At 44.5% G+C, this 21,329-nt stretch overlaps 1 protein-coding gene across 6 annotated transcripts in view; it reads left to right on the top strand.

Moving 5' to 3' along the window:
* The window catches only part of MEGF11 (multiple EGF like domains 11), a 752,211-nt gene that overhangs the window by 199,924 nt on the left and 530,958 nt on the right, over positions 1–21,329 (top strand). For all 6 annotated transcript variants that reach the window (XM_073653441.1, XM_073653443.1, XM_073653439.1 and 3 more), the window contains exon 4: positions 1,443–1,543. In XM_073653441.1, the coding sequence (XP_073509542.1) occupies positions 1,443–1,543 (101 nt within the window). The remainder of the gene's footprint in view (positions 1–1,442; positions 1,544–21,329) is intronic.

Below are 21,329 nucleotides of genomic sequence, written 5' to 3'. Positions count from 1 at the left end.
CCTGTGAAGTGAAAACCATTTCCGGTGACTACCTCTTGAAGCTCATCAAGAGAATGCCAAGAGTGTGCAAAGCAGTCATCAAAGCAAAAGGTGGCTACTTTGAAGAGCCTAGAATATAAGACATATTTTCAGTTGTTTCACACTTTTTTGTTAAGTATATAATTCCACATGTGTTAATTCATAGTTTTGATGCCTTCAGTGTGAATGTACAATTTTCATAGCCATGAAAATACAGAAAAATCCTTAAATGAGAAGGTGTGTCCAAACTTTTGGTCTGTACTGTGTATGGGAGAATTGTGAGGAATAGCTGTCAGAGGATCGAGCATTCAGCTGTCAGCTTTCTATGTATGTATGGTCAGCCGTGTACTCACAGTAGATGTCCACTATTTTTCCTAGGCACTCTTCTTCCTTTGCCATGTGGCTACAAAAAAACTGTCATGTAGCCATGATAGCATTGCGTAGTCACTGAAGATTTATCTTCTTAACATTAAAAGAACAGTTTTACATCATATAAGTTTCTAAGCTAGATAACCCCTACTCAAACATGTTATATCAGCGTACCAAGGTCGTTATTATAGATTGTGCTGCAGATTGCGCTTCATGAATCAGCAGCCGCTCCTTTATTGAAGCCTTGCATGTTTCACTCTGAAACACCACAGCAATTCAAAGAAAACTGGCCAGGCACAATGTGACAATGATGACTGATGCAGGTGTACAGTGGCGTCCTATTTGTGTATATAGGAGAGACCTGTCAGTATAAGGGAGGGGCGGAGAGAAGCTGCAGAGGACCTACCTCTTGGACTAGTCATCCTAGTTGCCTCATCCCTAGCAGGCTTTTCAAAGGATGTTTTCTCTGAAATACCGCAGCATTTTAGAGTAAAACATACACATCTGAAATAATGGAGTCGGTCTCTGATTCATGCTCACTGCGGTTCAGGAAGCATGAATTAGCTGTCTAGTTCTTTTTATATACTCACTTACAGACATTAAATGTAGACCCAGGGCACATATACCACAGGTTGAGGACCTAAGCATTAGCAAACAGGTAGGCTGTATCCATAGCTACAATTCTCCAATGGTTGCTTCTCATCCTCAAAACAATGGAACAAAAAGTGTTCAGAAAGTTGTATGGGCCCATAAATGTTACTGTTAAAAACTACAGATCTTACATGGAAAAAAAAACAAACTCTGACACTTTATTGACTGAAAAATAAAAAAAAATTATAGATTTTGGAAGGAGAGTAGAAAAAAAATGAAATCAAAGAGAGGGACTCTGTCACCTATGGGCCCCAGTAACCGGCCCTACTTATGTCATACATGTGGAAAGTCATCTTGCCAGTAATCTGCCACCTGAATGTTATGTACATGCCATTACTTCTGCTCAGTCTAAAATATTGTGAAAATGTCTCCTATAATCCTGATTTGTCTCATATTCTGTGCAGGATAAGTTACAAGACAGCCTACCGACGAGGTCTGCGAACCATGTACAGAAGACGATCCCAATGTTGCCCAGGATACTATGAAAGTGGCGATTTCTGTGTCCGTACGTATTTCTCTACATGTGTCCACTCTTTTCTATGAATTTCTGATGTTGAAGTCATTGGTATTCTCCTATATTATTCATATGATTGTTCTCTGTAGCATTCCTGCTCTGCAAATATCCTGTTTGTGCGTTCCCATATATAACGCAGCACGACGAGAAATATTGCAGTCCTGCATCTGTGTATTGGCATCACAATCTGCTCTGCCTTGGCCATTAACGTTTTGCTTGGGAATATCATAGTGATAAAGTTTTTTTCATTTCTTTTTAATGTCCTGTATTGTATTGCAGTTTTGGACTTTTACACCTCATACTGTAAATTAAACTAATTTATATCAGGAGGTCAGGGATCCTATTGTCGCAGTGTGCGGCTGAGTTCAGACATGCAGGTATATAACTGTACATCCCCAAAGTGCCCTGGCTTTTTAGTAGTGTAGTGATGGATTATATTATGTCCATGTGGTGGACCTTTATAATCTTAGGCATCTGGTAGTGAAGATTTTTTTTCTATTTGGCGGCCATATGTTAACGAATTGTTTGGACGCTGTATAATATCAGGTTATACAAGCTCGGCCGTGTGCCACTTCTGTCCTGATTGCACATGAAGCAGGTTACCTGTGGAGCATATTAGAAAGTTGGCATTGCAGATAAAGTGATATCGACATTATACTGCAGGACACAGCGTATGTGTTAATAGTAAGTTCCAGGGATCCAGGCACACTTATAAAACTTACCGGGCTTATTAAGCAACTCATGAGCCATAGTAAATTTATTTTATTACTTCTCCTTTACTCTCCACAAATGGGTTCCTATTTGACCTCAGAGAGAAGGGGCTTTGTTTCCATGTGATGTCTTTACAACTATTGAGAAGCTTTATTAAAGGGGTAGTCTCAATATTGGCGTTATCCCCTTTTTATTATATCCTGTATTCTGGAGGTCTGACCAGTGGGATCCCCACTGATCCTGAGGACCGGGGCTCATGTGAATGGAGCGGTGGTCAATTTAGAGCAGGGTTCCCCAACTCCAGTCCTCAAGGCCCACCAACAGATCATGTTTTCAGGATTTCCTTAGTATTGCTCAGGTGATAATTGCATCACCTGCACAGGCAATAATTCCACCACCTGTGTAATAGTAAGGAAATCCTGAAATCATGACCTTTTGGTGGGCCTTGAGGACAGGAGTTGGGGAACACTGATTTAGAGCACTGCCGCTCTATACATTGCTAACGAGACCACCGGAAATAGCCGTGCAGGTTATAAGCACTTCCATAAGAATGAGAGCTCAGTGATTGACCTCAGCTCCATCCACACAAGACTCTTCAGAGCCACTGTTCTCAGGACTCGGTGGGGGTTCGATAACTTACAAACTTGATAATACCCTTTTTAGAGATATTATCGTCACTGATAAGCTTTCCATAAATATTACATATGTGTTACTTAAAGGGAATCTGTCAGCAGGTTTTTGCTACCTCATCTGAAATCAGCCTGATGTAGGCAAAGAGAAGTTGAATCCAATGATGTATCACTTGAGTTACTGGGTGCAGCCGTTCTGACACAATCAGAGCTTTTAGATTTAGCAAAGAAGCAGAGCTGAGGAAGCTAACCCCGCCCAAACCAGGATCTGGATATACAATGTCTACAGACAGTGAGGTGCTATCACAGGAGGGGGCGGGTCAGTCCCGGAGGCACACGTGCTCTAGTCACAGCAATGATAAGCTTCTGGTGCTAATACAATCATTACAAGCAAACAAAACCACTGAGCTTGATAAGAGAGGCATCACTGAAATCTGTGTCTCAGCCCCTACCTCATGCTGTCTTCATATTACATAGCAAAAACTTGCTGACAGATTCTCTTTAATCCTGATTTCAGTGAGATTTCCTCACAATCTAATTTGTATGGAGAATGGCAAAACATGCCAACATCTTCTGCCTTAGAAAGACTAGATTAGGCCAGCTGTATTTTCCTGTCCCATCCCATTTTGTGTTATAAAATAAGCTGCGTTAGAGGCCAAAGATTTCTTATAGCTACGCATCTCATCCAGCCACCCTAAGGTTATACACACATTTAGCTATGCTTAAAGAAGACATGTCAATTACCATAAATATGACATTTCAGTACCTGGTATAAATGCCGCTGCTCTCCTGAATCTGACTTTTATTTTTTGTTTCTGTGCCTCTACTTTCCTGAGATATGGCTCTTTTATCCATGTATATAAATCTAATATTAGCCAAATGGGTGTGGTCCCTAGAATGATGCCCAAAGTGAGGAATTGAAGACCATACTCATTTGGATTAAAAAACATAGATTTACATATAGGGAAGAGAGTGGCCATATCTCAGGAATGGAGAGGATCAGAAAGAAAACAACAATGCCAGATTTAGGAGAAAAGCTACATTTATATCAGGTTAAAATATATATATATATATATATATATATATATATATATATGTGTGTGTGTATGTATATGTATATATATAATATGTGTATATATTTATGCCAAGTGACTGGTCCTCTGTATTGTTATTGAAGGCATTGGCTGCTTTAAGTGTTGATTGAAAGAGGGCAATTACTTTCTGTGTATAGCTGGCAGAGATAACATGCCAATTGCCTTTTACTGATACAATAATTATTTATAGATTGAAATCTGTAATAGATATAATGAACTGATGAGCTGGTGGATAAGAGAGGTTTTATTATGTCCAAGTACAGGAATGCAACACATTAGCTGCAATATTAAAATGGAGGACATTATAGAGGACATATTAGATGAGTGTGCAGTTATTGGCTCTAGTGTATACTATAGTAAAAAGGGTTGTATTATGCACATTTATCACCTATCCACAGGATGCATGATAATTGGACGTATGACCGCTGGGATCCCCATGGATTACAAGAATGGGGGTTCCAAAGCCCCCTATGTGAATAGAGCGGTAGTGAGCTGGTACAGATAGGTCCAGAAATATTTGGACAGTGACCAAATCTTTGTGATTTTTGCTCTGCATGCCACTATTTTTGATTTAAAATGAAACAACGGAGATACAATTGAAGTGTAGACTTTCAGGTTTAATTAAGGAAATTGAACAAAAATATCCTTGTTTAACATTTAGCAATTACAACCATTTTTCTACAAAGCCTCCTCATTTCAGGGGCTCAAAAGCAATTTAACAAATTAATTTTACCAGAAATAAAATGTTCATTTTTAATACTTTGTAGAGAATCCCCTTGCAGGCAATGAGGGCCTGAAGTCTGGAAGCCATGGACGTCACCAAACACTGGGTTTTCTCCTTTGTGATGCTTTGTCAGGCCTTTATTGCAGCTGACTTCAGTTGTTTCTTGTTTGTGGGTCTTTCTGTCTTAAGTTTTGTCTTATACATGTGAAATGCTGCTCGATGGGGCTGAGATCTGGTGATTGATTCAGCCATTGCAGAATATTCCAATCAACCTAGCTGCACTTGGTTGAATCTGAGCAGAAACTATCGCCCTGTACACTTCAGAATTCATCCGGCTGCTTCTGTCCACAGTCACATAATCAATAAACACTAGTGACCCAGTGCGATTGGAAGCCATACATGCCCGCGCCATCACACTGACTCCACCATGTGTTACAGAGGATGTGCTGTGCTCTGGATCATGAGCCGTTTCAAGCCTTCTCCATACTTTCTTGTTCCCATCATTCTTGTACAGGTTGATCTTAGTTTCATCTGTCCAGAACTGGGCTTTTCCAGAACTGGGCTGGCTTATTTAGATGTTTTTTGGTAGTCTAATCTGGCTTTTCTTTTTTTTAAGGCTGATTAATGGTTTGCACCTTGTGTGGAACCCTCTGTATTTGTTCTCATGAAGTCTTCTCTTTATGGTAGACTTAGACACTGAAACAGCTACTTCCAGGAGCGTGTTCTTCACTTGTGTGGATGATGTGAAGGGGTTATTCTTCACCATCAAAAGGATTCTGTGATCATCCACCACTGTTGTTTCCGTGGACGTCCAGGCATTTTTGAGTTTTCAAGCTCAACATTGCACTTTTTTTTTTTTTTTTTGCAGAATGTACCAAGCTGTTGATTTGGCCACTCCTAACATTTCTGCTCTCTCTCTGATGGATTTCTTATTTTTTTCAGCCTAATGATGGTCTGTTTCTCTTCCATTGAGAGCTCCTTTGACCACATGTTGTGGGTTCACAGCAACAGCTTCCAAATGCAAACGCCACACCTGGAATAAGCTACAGACCTTTTACCTGCTCAACTGACGAGGGAATAGCTAATGCAGCCCATTGACGAGCTATTAAGATATTTGTCCAATTACTTTTGGTCCTTTTAAAAAGAGAACGTGACATCCTAGAGAATTATAATTCCTAAACCCTTACTCCAGTTAGGATGTAAATACTTTCAAATCAAAGCTGGGAGTCTGCACTTTAAGCCCACATTGATTATATAACTGTATCTTAAATATGTTTTAGTAACCAGCTAAAATCCCAAAATTTGTGTCACTGTCAAAATATTTCTGGACCTAACTGTATAACCACCACTTCTATAGACAGTAAATGAGTCGGTGCTCACTAATGCTCCATTCATACAGGGGACTTTTAGATCCCTGTTTTTGTAATTAATCAAAGACCCAGTGATCATACTTTTATCAACTATAGGTAATCCGTATTGTTTATGGGACAAAAATATTAATGAAATATTCCGACTACATTTGATTTCTCAGATCTTTTGGATCTTTCAAAATTTATAACTTCCGTTAATAAATGGCCACTAGAAACTTAGGATTGTTGATCTCCTGATGAACCCCACCTAAAGACATTTTTGGCACCTGTGGTCTATAGCAGGGGTCCCAACCTGTAGCGTGGGCTGTCTGCTAGCTTGGTACATTAGCTCCAGGTCTAGCAAACAGCTTTTAGGAGCAGATCTTTAGATGGTGACTTTTCTGAGTAGCCCCGCACAGAAGCAGTGATCTAGATGCTCATATACTGGTTGGTGGGCAGTAGATAAGGGAAGAAAAAAATAGGACGGCAATTAGAGAGTTACTTGAAGCTGGATGCAATAGTATGGGAGTGTGCTTGATGGAGGAATACTGATTGGGGGTGCAGTGGACACTGCTGGATGTAACCTCCAATCCTTACAAGATCTCCTTCTCTACTCCCCTCTTATCTTCTCTTCCCACAATCGCATACAAGATTTCTCCCGTGCATCCCCCCTACTCTGAAACTCTCTACCCCAACATATCAGACTCTCACCTACCGTGGAAACCTTCAAAAGGAACCTGAAGACCCACCTCTTCCAACAAGCCTACAACCGGCAGTAACCCTCGCTTCACCATACCGCTGCACGACCAGCTCTACCCCCACCTACTGTATCCTCACCCAACCCTCGTAGACTGTGAGCCCTCGCGGGCAGGGTCCTCTCTCCTCCTGTAACTGTCGCTGACTCGTTTTGTTCAAGACAATTGTAAGTGTATTTGCTATGTATACCCCTTTTTCACATGTAAAGCGCCATGGAATAAATGGCACTATAATAATAAATAATAATAATCCTGCCTTTTTGGAAAGGGCCACAAGGTCACAATGTGCTTTTTGTGGGGAAGCTTTGGCTATCTTTATACCAGGTTCTGGGTGTCACTACTTTGAGGAGAGGGGGCGCTGAATGTGGCTTGTGTCTATCTCTTACAGCTGAATTTGGCTCTCATGGTATGGGTAGGTGCACACGACCGTTTTCTCTCTGAAAAAAAAACGGTCCGAATATTCTGATCAGGGTTTGATCAGAGTGGCATCAGTTTTTCTCGGAGGTGGAGAGGGGGAAAAAAAGTTTCTCTACACTCTCCATTCTGTCAGTCTGTGAAAATCGGACCACACTCGGATGTCAACCAGGTGCGGTCAGATGTTTTTCATGGACCCTTAAACTTGCATTACCGATTTTGATTCGACACTTGAATCGAAATCAAACATGTCTCTGAGTGTTCAAGTGATCTGAGGAAAAAAATGAGACATTTGCACAGCCCCATAAAATATCATGGGTGCAATCCACAAATAGCACTCAGCCGAAATGTGCACCAGCCTTAAGAAAGGTTGGGGACCACTGGTCTAGAATAAGAAAATATATTTTTTTTACATAGATAACCCTTTGTTAAAATGATGACTTAACTGGAGAAGGCAGCCCTGTCTCCATATTTCAGTGTTCCTTGTGAGATGGGAAACCCCTCCTATATAGTGTAGCCCTAACCTAGGGATAGCCTTACATCCCTCTCATGCTTCCCACATGGTACAATACTGAAGCCTGGGGTTATAATTCTGCTGGCATTATTGGACGTGCTAAGATTCTCTCATTGTGCAAACTAATAAGCATGAATGTTTAAATAGCTTAATACATATTCATGGCTGCATTAATGTATTTTTAGACGGGCTGTATATTAAACTTGCAACAGATGTGGCAGGACTGAGTATGTCAAAGCGGAGATGCTGAGTTTGTCATTTGGCACAACACATTATTGTTACTTTTTCTGCAAATCTTAAAGAATGGAATCGAAATCCGTATAAAAAAGAGCAGCGCGCAAATGTATTATGTTCAAGGGTAACAGTATCAGTATATTGTATTGGAAGAGGCTGTCAGATTTTATGTCAAATGTCTTTGAGTACCTGTAGCCTTTCTAAAAGCACCGGAAGGGAAATAGGAACTTTGGAAATGGGGTCGTCATTTAGCGACATGGCTTCTGCTGTAGTTTAAGGCTCTAATATAGCAAACGTATGTCTCTGCTTCACCTGGGCTCACAGCGATCATAGCCTGATCCGCCGGTCACTAAGGACACATTGCTGCCACCATTTAGCTATAATTTTTTTCTAACGTCTACAGGACTTCTGCTTACTAATTCTATACAATTCTGTAACTACTTTTTATTGTCCCAATGCAAAAAACAAACCATGAAACATCTTTGCAAATAGACTTATTTCCTTTTATGTGCCAACCTCTACTGTCTGAGATAGCAAGAAGAGGGTGCAGAGGAGGTGGCGGAGCACACGAGTGCAGGCTGACGCTACGCACGGTTTGTTTGTAGTAGGTTACCAGAGACATAAAGGTCTGCAAAGATGCTGTATGTGCAATATGCAAAGATGCTTCATTTTTTTCTAGTTTAAACTGCAGAGGAGGAATAAAATGAAATGAGTTGTACAAAAGGACACTTCCCTTTAAAAAGCTTGTATAGGATTAGAAAAATATCCGAAAACACTTTCGCTCCTCACTCCACTCCTTTCTGCTGCAGGCACTGGCACACATAATGCATGGCGGTGCACATGGTTTCCCACATCCGGACTGAATGTAGTAGTGCAGTAGTTTATTATTAGTGTTTTAATCCCTGATAGGCCATCACACTGAGCCTGCCCTTCTACCAGCGGCTTTTTCATATTACCTATACCCATATAGGGTGTTTGGTGAGCGCCAGTGCGTTTTAGAAGTTTTTTAATAAGTTGTTAGAGCTGGCAAGAAAATGCCAATAAACGCAATATATTTGTGCAAGTATGAGTTGCTCTAACGTTTCGTGACATTTTAAATAGTTTTGCAAACAGAGGACACGGCTCCTATGTGTGATGGCTCCTGGAGTAGAAGTAAATTGGGAAGTAGTATGTATTAGGCCTTCTTCATATGTCCGTGTTGTACATATGTGTTGTATCTGTATTTTTACACGGATACATGTACCCATTATAATCTATGCTATGTACATGTCCGTTTTTTTACACGGCCGTGCATCCATGCAAAACACACAGAGACATGTCCGTTTTCTTTCTGACAGCACAAATGACAAAGGCCAATGCAAGTCTAAGGGTCTGATAAAAGCACGTACAGCACATGGATGGCATCAGTGTACAGTCCGTGTGCTGTTTGTGTTTAACATTGCAAAGTACAGGAGAAACTTTGTAATTTATTTCTTTATTCTACTGGAAAAAAATATTGATGACACACGGATGGCACACTCAGCGCCGGACTGGGGTGTCTGGGGCCCACCCTTCAGCTATTTGCAAATACCTGTTAGCCTTTATACCCATTATATTGGCGGCTCCTGCACATCACTCTGCGTTCACCAGAACTGCGATGTACAATTACTGTAGTTTGCATTAAAGGGTTTTTATTGGTGAAAACAAGTTATCAGCGATGCACAGGCTGGGAAGGTGATCACTTATTTATTGGTGGAATCTGCAGTGTCAGAAGGAAGCAGTCCCAGAGACTGTCTGATCTCCTGCGCACACGCCGGCAGTGTCGCGCTGCGCAGAGGACTGAGCGGCAGCAGGCAAAGCAGGGAGATCGCTCTACCTGCTTTGCCTCTGCAAACAGGGCCCATCACTAATCATATTGACAGTGCTGCCGATATGATTAGCGATATTTCCGGACGGGGGTGGGCCCTCTCCGTGCGGGGCTTGGGGGGCATGGCCATCAGGACCAGGGGCCCACCAGGGGTTCTCCCGATGCTCCGGTGGGCCAATCCGCCCCTGCCATCACTAGTCATATCGGCAGTGTTGCCGATATGATTAGCGATATTCCCGGACGGGGGGGGGCCCTCTCCTCTCCGTACAAGGCCCAGGGGAGTAGGGGGGCAGGGCTTGGGGGGCGTGGCCATCAGGACCTGTGGCCCATTGGGCTTTCTCCCAATCCTCCCGTGGGCCAGTCCGCCCCTGGGCACACTGATGGAAAACCCTGATGACTCACGGATTGCACACTGATGGAAAACAATGATGACTCACAGATGGCACATGGATGCCACACGTATGGAAAACACTGATGTTGCCCCCTAAACCTAATAACTGGTTGGGCCACCCTTAGCAGCAACAACTGCAATCAAGCGTTTGTGATAACTGGCAGTCAGTCTTTTATAATGATCTGGAGGAATTTTGGCCACTCATCTTTGCAAAATTGTTGTAATTCAGCCACCTTGGAGGGTTTACGTGTATGAACTGCCTTTTTAAGGTTATGCCACCGCATCTCAATCTGTTTAATGTCAGGACTTAGATTGGGCCACTCCAATGTCTTAATTTTGTTTTTCTTAAGCCATTCAGAGGTGAACTTGCTGGTGTGTTTTGGATCATTGTCCTGCTTCATAACCCAAGTGCGCTTCAGCTGGAGGTCACGAACAGATGGCTGGACATTCTCCTTCAGGACTGTTTGGTAGACATCAGAATTCATGGTTCCATTTACCAAAGCAAGTCTTCCAGGTCCTGAAACAGCAAAACAGCCCCAGACCATCACACTACCACCACCATATTTTTCTGTTGGTATGATGTTCCTTTTCTGAAATGCTCTGTTACTTCTATACCAGATGTAATGGGACATACACCTTCCAAAAAGTACAAATTTTGTCTCGTCAGTCCACAGAGTATTCTCCCAAAAGTCTTAACGATCATCAAGAAGTTTTTGAGACAAGCCTTTATGTTCTTTTTGCTCAGCAGTGGTTTTCATCTTGGAACTCTGCCGTGCATGCCTTTTTTGCCCAATCTCTTTCTTATGGTGGAGTCATGAATACTGACCTTAACTGAAGCAAGTGAGGCCTTCAGTTCTTTGGATGTTGTTGTGGGCTCTTTTGTGACCTCTTGGATGAGTCATTGCTGCGCTCTTGGGATAATTTTGGTTGGCCGGCCACTCCATCTTTTTGCCATTTGTGGATAATGACTCTCACTGTGGTTCGCTGGAGTCCCAAAGCTTTAGAAATGGCTTTATAATCTTCTCCAGACTGATCTCATTTACTTTGTTTCTCATCTGTTCCTGAATGTCTTTGGATCGCAGCATGATGTCTAGCTTTTGAGGATCTTTTGGTCTACTTCACTTTGTCAGGCAGGTCCTATTTAAGCGATATATTGATTGAGAACCGGTGTGGCAGTAATCAGGCCTTTGTGTGGCTAGAGAAATTGAACTCGGCTTCCCAAAGATGTGATAAACCACAGGTAATTTATATTTTATGGGGGGGGGGGGGACAATCACTTTTTCACACAGGGCCCTGTAGGTTTGGATTTCTTTTTCCTTTAATAATAAAGACTTTCATTTAAAAACTGCATTCTGTGTTTACTTGTGTTATTTTTGTCTAATATTTAAATTTGTTTTCTGATCTGAAACATTTAAGTGTGACAAACATGTAAAAGAATAAGAAATCAGGAAGGGGGCAAACACTTTTTCATACCACTGTATTTACTTAGAAAATTGGTGACGTTTTAAATACTTATTTCAACCGCTGTTCCCTAGTTTAATAATGAAAATATATCAGTAAAAATAGGATGTCCCACTTATGTTATGTGTGGGATCCAATTCTTTTTTGTACACTTTTACACTTCAGTGGGAGAGTCTCGCCCAAAACTCAAAATTTAAAAGGGCAAGGTATGTTTTTTTTTTTTTACACAGACAATCGGTCCATTTGAAAAAACTTTAATCTGAACTGCCATATTGAATTACAATGGTCAGTGTGCTGTCTAATTTTTACTCGGACGGCATACGTCCATATTATAAACTTATCTGCACAAGCCCTTACTTTACCTTAGTATTTTGGCGGTTACCATATGGCTACATTGTGTATGCAAAGAGTTGGGTGCCATTGTCTACTTTTACATAATAGCGGCATTGTGTAGATTTGCTGTTTGGGTTTGTTATAGATGTGTTTGTATATAAAGGTGTTATGAGTATATCCATGTGAATTTTGTTTCTTAGCCATATACTTGCTACAAATAGTGATGAGCGAGCATGCTCGCTACTGCTCGGTGCTCGCCCGAGCATCTCACTGCTCGAGATGCTCGGCGCTCGCCGAGTATTTCCGGGTTGCTCGGACGGGAACTCGGGTCCCCTCCCTGCATGTTTGGCGCTCTTTAGAGAGCCAATGAACATGCAGGGATTGCCTGCCATGCACTGTAATGCCGTAGCCATGTTGGTTGTGGCATTACAGTGATTGGCTGGCCGCACAGCGTTATCAGGTCTATATCAGACCTGGCGCCGCCATGCTCGTCACAGTCACTCCGGATCAGACAGTGTAGGGAGAGCTGCTGCTGTGTCAGGGAGAGATTTGATCGTGTATTAGGTAGTGTAGAGAGAAAAACCGTACATTACACATATCCATCTTAACAAACAGTCCTTCTGAGGACTAATCCATCTGCAGAGATATCAGGCAGGCAGGGTGTATAGGCAGGCGGTGTATATAGCAGACTGCAGTGCATATAGCACAAGAGGCTCCATTCCAATTCTGCCTTCTGCTGCTGTTAGATATTTCTATACAAAGGCCCAGGTCTCAGGGGCCAGGAATACTTTTCTTTGGATCTTAATCCTCATTATTTGCAATTTAAAAAGCAATCCAGAGAACACCATAGAAGCCCGGTCCTTTCCATATTAGAGCACTAGAAATCCAGCTATTTAAAACTGTGTTTTCTCCGTCAACATATACGTTGTCAGAAAATACTGTCAGTTCTGGCCTCCATTAAAAATTTCCTTTAGTGTGTCATTGAAGCAATTCACCGCAGTTTGCTGTTCAAACTACTTACTACTACAGGCCAGGTATTTAAAACTCTGTTTTCTCTATCACACGGATCACATATAAGTTTGCTCCAAACTCAGTCATTTGTAGTGAGCGTGGAAGATACTGTCCTCCATTTAAAATGGGCAAGGCACGTAGAAAGGGACGGGGAACTGGACGTGATGGTAATGGTGCATGCAGAGGCCGAGGACAAGGCCGTGGGCAAGCCGAAATTGTGCCACAACAAACACCCACATCTTCTCGCCTGACCTTCCAGTCCCAATTTCTAGGGGACCGCAGCACACCACTATTGAACCCAGAACAGTGTCAAAAGGTTGTTGGTTGGATAGTGGATAATGCTTCCAGTCACTTAGCCACAACCACCACCACCCTGTCTTCCACATGGTCAAGTCTCAGTAGCTGTGAGTCTGGACCGCATATTCCTCACCCTGATCCTCCTTCCTCCCACCATGCCGAGTACAACTGATCCCACACTTGGACACTCTGAAGAGCTGTTCACTTTTCCATTTATAGATTCGGGCCTCTCGCCCAGTCCACTTGAAGCGGGGCAAGAGGAGATCGCATGTAGCGATGCCCAAATATTTGAGCAGCCACGGTCACACAAAGGCGACGGTGGGAAAGTGTCACAAGAGGTGGACGATGATGAGACACAATTGCCAGAAAGTCAGGAGGAGGACCAGGGTACGGAAGTGGAAGACGAGGTGGTGGATAATAATAATAATAATAATTTTTATTTATATAGCGCCAACATATTCCGCAGCACTTTACAATTAAGCGGGGACATGTACAAACAATAAATTCAATACAGGTGAGACACTATAACAGTAACATCAGGAGTGAGGTCCCTGCTCGCAAGCTTACATTCTACAAGGAAATGGGGGGACACAATAGGTGGAAAGTGCTTGTTATATCAGGTCAGGCAATTATAATAAGTCGGGATTGTCATATAAAGCTGTATGATCTGGTCATCAGCCTGTATGTTTAAATGCAGTACTCAATTACCGGGTGCAGTTATGTGCATGGAGGGTATAGAGAAGGATGAACAGTGGGGGGCGGATTCTGAATAGTATTTAGGAGGGAACAGGGGAAAGTTAGTTTACTGGGTATTTGAGGTGGTAGGCTTGTATAAAGAGATGGGTTTTTAAAGCACGCTTGAAGACATCAGGGCTAGGTATCAATCGGATAGTGTGGGGTAGAGCATTCCAGAGAACTGGCGCAGCACGAGAGAAGTCTTGGAGACGGAGGTGCGAGGTTCGGATTATGGGGGATGTTAGTCTTAGGTCATTTGTGGAACGGAGGGCACGGGTAGGATGATAGACTAAGATGAGAGAGGAGGTATAAGGTGGTGCAGAACTGTGGAGAGCTTTGTGGGTGAGAGCAATGAGTTTATATTGGACCCTGTAGCGAATGGGTAACCAGTGTAATGACTGTCACAAGGTGGAGGCATCGGTGAAACGGCTGGACAGAAATACAACCCTGGCTGCCGCATCCAGGACAGATTGGAGAGGTGAAATTTTGGTAAGAGGGAGACCGATCAGGAGAGAGTTGCAGTAGTCCAGGCGAGAGTGAATAAGAGCAACAGTAAGAGTTTTAGCAGTTTCAAAAGTGAGAAAAGGTCGGATTCTGGAGATGTTTTTAAGATGCAGGTGACAAGAGCGAGTGAGTGATCGGATATAGGGAGTAAAGGAAAGGATATAGTAACTGACCCAACCTGGCAGGAGGACATGCAGACCGAGGACAGCAGCACACAGGGGGAGGGAGGCAGAGCACCCCAACTGGCAGGAAGAAGCAGTGTGGTGGCCGCAGACAGAAGGCAGGCAACCGTTCCCCGTAACACCAACATGAAGGAAGTTGCCAGTACAACTGTTAGGTCTTCCCGAGTCTGGTTGTTTTTTAAAGACACTGCCGATAACCCCTAAAAGGCCATTTGCACCACCTGCCAGGCCAGCATCAGCAGGGGTGGCAAAACAATCAGCCTGACCACCACCAGCATGATCAGGCACATGGTAGCAAAGCACCCGACTTTGTGGGCCGAACCCCAGGGTCCAGGAACAGTGTCTGTGGGTGGCACCATTGCTTCTTCCGCTGTTGTGCATGCAAGCCAATCCCCTGTCCGCTTCCTGCCCTGCACCTGTCGTTGCACACTCTCAAGTAGCAGCATCAGAAAGTACGTCCATGTCCTTGTCCCAGCGCAGCGTTCAGTTGTCCATACCCCAGTCCTTGGAACGCAAGCCCAAATATGCAGCCAACGCCCCACAGGCCACACTACTAAATTCTCACATTTCACGACTGCTTGCGATCGAAATGTTGCCTTTTATGCTCGTGGAGACAGAAGCATTCCGCAACCTGATGGCGGCGGCCGTCCCTTGGTACTCGGTCCCCAGCCGCCACTATTTCTCCCGGTGTGCCGCATTACACAAGCACGTGTCCCAAAATATTAGCCGTGCTCTCAACAACGTAGTTACCGGTAAAGTCCTCCTAACCACGGACACGTGGAAAAGTGCTTGTGGGCAGGGACGGTACATCTCGCTGAAGGCATACTGGGTTAGCATAGTGGAAGCCGGGACCCAGTCGGACCTTGTCCTCCCGACGCCAAGGATTGCGGGCCCTAGGTCAATCAGGGTTGCCCCCACGGTCTACTGCTCCAGCACCTCAGCCTCCTCCTCCTCTTCAGCCTCCATCTCCGAAATGACCACATCAGTCACAAGCTGGAAGCACTGCAGCACTGCCTCGGCCAAGCGGCAACAGGCTGTGCTGAAGCTAATATGCTTAGGTGAAAAACAGCACAATGCTGAAGAGTTGTGGACAGCTCTGAAAGAGCAGGCAGATCTGTGGCTCACACCACTGAACCTACAGCCAGGTATGGTCGTGTGTGACAATGGCCGGAACCTGGTGGCGGCTCTGAGGCGAGGCGAGCTCACACACGTACCATGCCTGGCCCATGTGCTTAACCTCATGGTTCAGCCTGTGTGCCCATTTTAGAAAGTCAGCTACAGCTTCCGCCGCCCTTGCAGTGTTTCAGCAGCGTTCGCAGCTTCCGGCTCACAGACTGGTGTGTGATGTCCCCACACGTTGGAACTCTACACTGCAGATGTTGGAAAAGATTTGTGAGCAGAAGAGGGCAGTTGTTGAGTACCAGCATCAACAAGGCCGTCGGTATTCAGTTCAGACTCCACACATAAGACCTCAGGAGTGGACATGGATGTCAGACATATGTACCATCCTCCAAAACTTTGAGGACTCCGCCAAGATGGTGAGCGGCGATGATGCCATAATTAGTGTCACCATCTCGCTTCTCTGTCTTCTGAAACGCTCTCTGCTCACAATCAAAGAGGATGCATTGCAGGCGGAGCACGATGAGATGAAGCAAGGAACCATACAGGGTGATTACACACAGCCAAGCCTCATCTCATCCCAATGTGGATTGGGTGACGATGAGGAAGAGGAGGAGGAGGAAGGACAGGAGCTAGTTTCTTGCACTATAGACGGTACTACGTGCACAGCTGTCATACTATCTGTTCAACGTGGATGGCCAGAGGACAGAGAGGAGTAGGAGGAAGAGAGCATGGTCAGTCATCCTCTTGCCTGTTAATAGTCTGGCACACATGGCTGAGTTTATGTTACGCTGCCTTTCCCATGACCCTCGCGTTCTCAAAATTTTGGGTGACAGTCATTACTGGTTTGTGACACTTCTAGACCCATGCTACAAGGAGAACTTTATATCTGTTATTACTGAGGCGGACAGGTCTACAAAAAAGGGGCAGTACCAGAAGGCCCTTGCTGCGGAACTATTAAAAAAATTCCCATCTGAAAACGCTGTCGGCAGAGGGCACACTTCGTTGGACAACCAAGGAGTACAGGCGAGAGAGACACAACTTCAATCCAGCAGAGGCAGAGGAACACTGTCAAAGTTCTGGGAGAGTTTTCTCAGACCCTACCATCGCACAGGCCCTGAGGCGCGGGGTGCTCTCACAAGGAGTGCAAAGTTTGGGAAGATGCTGAAGGAGTACCTTGCCGACCGTACCAACATCCTCCATGATTTCTCTGTGCCTTATAATTATTGGGTATCCAAGCTGGATACATGGAATGAACTGGCTCTCCATGCCTTGGAGGTCCTGGCCTCCCCTGCCGCCAGCGTTTTATTAGAGCGGGTTTTTAGTGCCGCTGGTGGAATTATAAATTATAAGCGCATCCGCCTGTCAACTGAAAATGGTGACAGGCTGACTCTCATAAAAATGATCAAGGGCTGGATGGGGCCCGACTTCTCAACACCACCGAATGATAGCATCGTAACATAAACTCAAATCCAGAGTCTTTTCTTGGGAGGTGTATTCCCATGCACCTTTTCACACCCACACATGGGTATACACTTCCTGATTTTGGCTATTTGCTCTTGTCCTCATCCTCCACCACCATATCACCAGGGTGACCGTGGTCCGTGATACAACACCCACATAATTTTTTTAAAGGGTGTTTATGATGCCCGTGAAAATTTTTTTTTATACAGTATGTTCATGTATACCCCCCAGGGGTAAATGTTTGTCAGCCCATACACTTAGTGCATGGGCATTACAAGTATAGGAGGCCCTCTCATTTCTAATGGGAACATTTTTTTATGAGGCCCTCCTCCACGTCTCTTCCAAGGGGCATTGAAGTGTCTCCAAATTTTTGGCAGCCCTTGCATTCACTGCATAGGCCAACACTATGGGAGACTCTCTCCTTTCTAATGGGAATTTGTCGTTACTGTGGCCCTGCTCTGTGTGTTTTTAAATTCTTAGTGGGGTTTTTCCTAAAATTGGTCAGCCGTTGGACTCACTACATACCCTATAACTGTATAGCAGACCCTCTCCTTTCTAATGGGAACATGTCGTACCTTGTTACTGTGGCCCTGCTCCGTGTGTCTTGAAATTCTTAGTGGGGTTTTTCCTAAAATTGGTCAGCCGTTGGACTCACTGCATACCCTATAACTGTATAGCAGACCCTCTCCTTTCTAATGGGAACATGTCGTACCTTGTTACTGTGGCCCTGCTCTATGTGTCTTTAAATTCTTAGTGGGGTTTTTCCCAAATTTTGGCAGCCCTTGCAGTCAGAGCATGGGCATTACCACTATAGGAGACCCGCACCTTTATAATGGGAACATTTTTTGTACTGAGACCCTCCTCTATGTCTCTTCAAAGGGGTATTGGGTTGCGTCCAAATTTTTGGCAGCCCTTGCAGTCACTGGATACGCAATAACAGAATAGGAGACCCACTTGTTAATAATGGGAACAAGAAAGCATAGCCGGCTGATGGCTCTCTAACAATAGCTACGGCCGACTGTTGGCCTTTTAAGAATAGTAAGGTCCATCTGATGTCCCTGTAAAAATAGGCTTTATGACTTTCAGAGTCCCTCCATCATAAATAAAAAAGGATGTGTTTGATGATGTGTCACACACTACATTGCCAGATAAGGTTGTAAAATGTTAAAATGACATTTCCCGGTGAATGCATTTGTCTTAAAAAATAACGTAAAAAAACCAAAACAATAGGATCTTTCTTTCGTATAAAAAACAGCGTCACCAATTTAACCTCAATGTAATCACATTGTTCAGCTCATGCACCTCCTCCTCCATCTCCGAAATGATCACATCAGTCACAAGCTGACAGCACTGCAGCACTGCCTTGGCCAAGCGGCAACAGGCTGTGCTGAAGATAACATGCTTAATGCTTAATTGACAAACCGTCCAGCGCTGCAGAGTTGTTGAAAGCTGTAACACAGCAGCCTGATCTGTGGCTCTCACCGCTGAACATACAGCGAGGCATGATCGTGTGTAACAATGGGCGGAACCTGGTGACGGAGAAATGACAGCCGGGGTAGATACGGTTTCCCTATATGCCAGTCCTTTCACCAAGCTAAAGAATATGGCTGTGGTGAAATACAACTCCCACTGAGAAGCTGTTTCAGATTGAAAAACATTGTGCCCACCAGAGGATTTGATTCTGAGGGCTAACCTTTCTCACCCGCTCAAGAGCCCCATAGCAGCTGCAAAGTTAGCGCTATCATGAACTCTCCTGAGGTAGAAGCCAAGGCACACCAGAGGATTCTCTGGTGGGACCGTCCAACCCTGCTGAGAAGCAGTACTGGCTAAGAAAAGTGTGTGGAAAGGTTCCCGGACACTCTATGGCTGCTTTTTTTTACTGAGGAGGAAACACACGCAAACACGGAGAGAACATACAAAGTCCTTTGCAGATGTTGTCTTTGCTGGGATTTGAACCCAGGATCCCAGCACTGCAAGGCTTCAGTGCTAACCACTGATCTAATGTGCTGCCGTTCACCCTCTAATATCTAACAGGCTGGAGAGACTTGCACCTACTGCCACTCTATCTTCAGCTCCTTTGTGAGAAAATGTATTTGGGCAGCCACTCAGTCTACCAAATAAAATTCCTGAGAAGGAAATTGGGGATGGCTTCGTTACTGGTACTGGGGGCAGTGCAAATACCATGGCGTCGTACCATAGTTTGCTGGAAATATTCCAGGCTGGTAGGAGGCTGTGGCGTACCGCCAATGGCGGCAGACTACGCCACTGCTATGGGGCCTGTGACCGCTGGGGGGCCCGTGAGCCAAGGGGCCCCAAGCAGCGGGGGGACCCAAGCAGTGTGGGGACGAGTTGTATAGGTGAGTATTGGTGGATAGTGGTGGGGGGAGGGAGGTTGCGGCGGAGCACACACAGTAGCCGCTGAAGCAGCTATCACGTGTGCCCGCTGCTAAAGGGACATGAATATTCCCTCTTCTCCACGCCCATGGGCGTGGAGAAGAGTAAATATTCATTCTCTTTAGTAGTGGGCACGGAGGAGCGCTGAGTCGCAGCTCCTGCTGACAGTGCATGCTACTAAAGAGAATGCATATTCACGCTTCTCCTCGCCCATAGTCCTGGTGTGGAGAGGAGTGAATATGCCGGCAGCAGCAGCTCACCTCGGGATCTGAGAATGCGCATTGCTCAGATGCCGAAATGAGCTGCAGCATTCAGGACGCAGCGCTGGAGGAGAGGTGAGGAAGGAAGGTGAGTATTAGTGTTTGGGGGATGAGGGGGCCATATATACCAGGATTGGTGGTTTGGGGGGGGCCACACATACCAAGATTGGGGGATTGAGGGGACCACATACAGTACAGACCAAAAGTTTGGACACACCTCATTGAAAGATTTTTCTGTATTTTCATAACTATGAAAATTGTACATTCACACTGAAGGCATCAAAACTATGAATTAACACATGTGGAATTATATACTTAACAAAAAAGTGTGAGACAACTGAAAATATGTCTTATATTCTAGGTTCTTCAAAGTAGCTACCTTTTGCTTTGATGACTGCTTTGCACACTCTTGGCATTCTCTTGATGAACTTCAAGAAGTAGTCACCAGAAATATTCTCCCAACAATCTTGAAGGAGTTCCCAGAGATGCTTAGCACTTGTTGGCCCTTTTGCCTTCACTCTGTGGTAAAGCTCATCCCAAACCATTCGATTGGGTTCAGGTCTGGTGACTGTAGAGGCCAGCTCATCTGGCGTAGCACCCCATCACTCCCCTCCTTGGTCAAATAGCCCTTACACAGCCTGGAGGTGTGTTTGGGGTCATTGTCCTGTTGAAAAATAAATGATGATCCAACTAAACGAAAACCGGATGGAATAGCATGCCGCTGCAAGATGCTGTGGTAGCCATGCTGGTTCAGTATGCCTTCAATTTTGAATAAATCCCAAACAGTGTCACCAGCAAAGCACCCCCACACCATCACACCTCCTCCTCCATGCTTCACGGTGGGAACCAGGCATGTAGAGTCCATCCGTTCACCTTTTCTGTGTCGCACAAAGACACGGTGGTTGGAACCAAAGATCTCAAATTTGGACTCATCAGACCAAAGCACAGATTTCCACTGGTCTAATGTCCATTCCTTGTGTTCTTTAGCCCAAACAAGTCTCTTCTGCTTGTTGCCTGTCCTTAGCAGTGGTTTCCTAGCAGCTATTTTACCATGAAGGCCTGCTGCACAAAGTCTCCTCTTAACAGTTGTTGTAGAGATGTGTCTGCTGCTAGAACTCTGTGTGGCATTGACCTGGTCTCTAATCTGAGCTGCTGTTAACCTGTGATTTCTGAGGCTGGTGACTCAGATAAACTTATCCTCAGAAGCAGAAGTGACTCTTGGTCTTCCTTTCCTGGGGCGGTCATTATGTGAGCCAGTTTCTTTGTAGTTCTTGATGGTTTTTGCAACTGCACTTTCAAAGTTTGCCCAATTTTTCGGACTGACTGACCTTCATTTCTTAAAGTAATGATGGCCAC

Source organism: Phyllobates terribilis, unplaced genomic scaffold (assembly GCF_046119375.1).
Source record: "Phyllobates terribilis strain yellow unplaced genomic scaffold, ASM4611937v1 Scaffold_11__3_contigs__length_659146591, whole genome shotgun sequence".
NCBI classification, from domain to species: Eukaryota; Metazoa; Chordata; class Amphibia; order Anura; family Dendrobatidae; genus Phyllobates; species Phyllobates terribilis.
The sequence above is the reverse complement of the archived record's forward strand: the minus strand, read 5'-3'. Positions and strand labels throughout refer to the sequence as shown.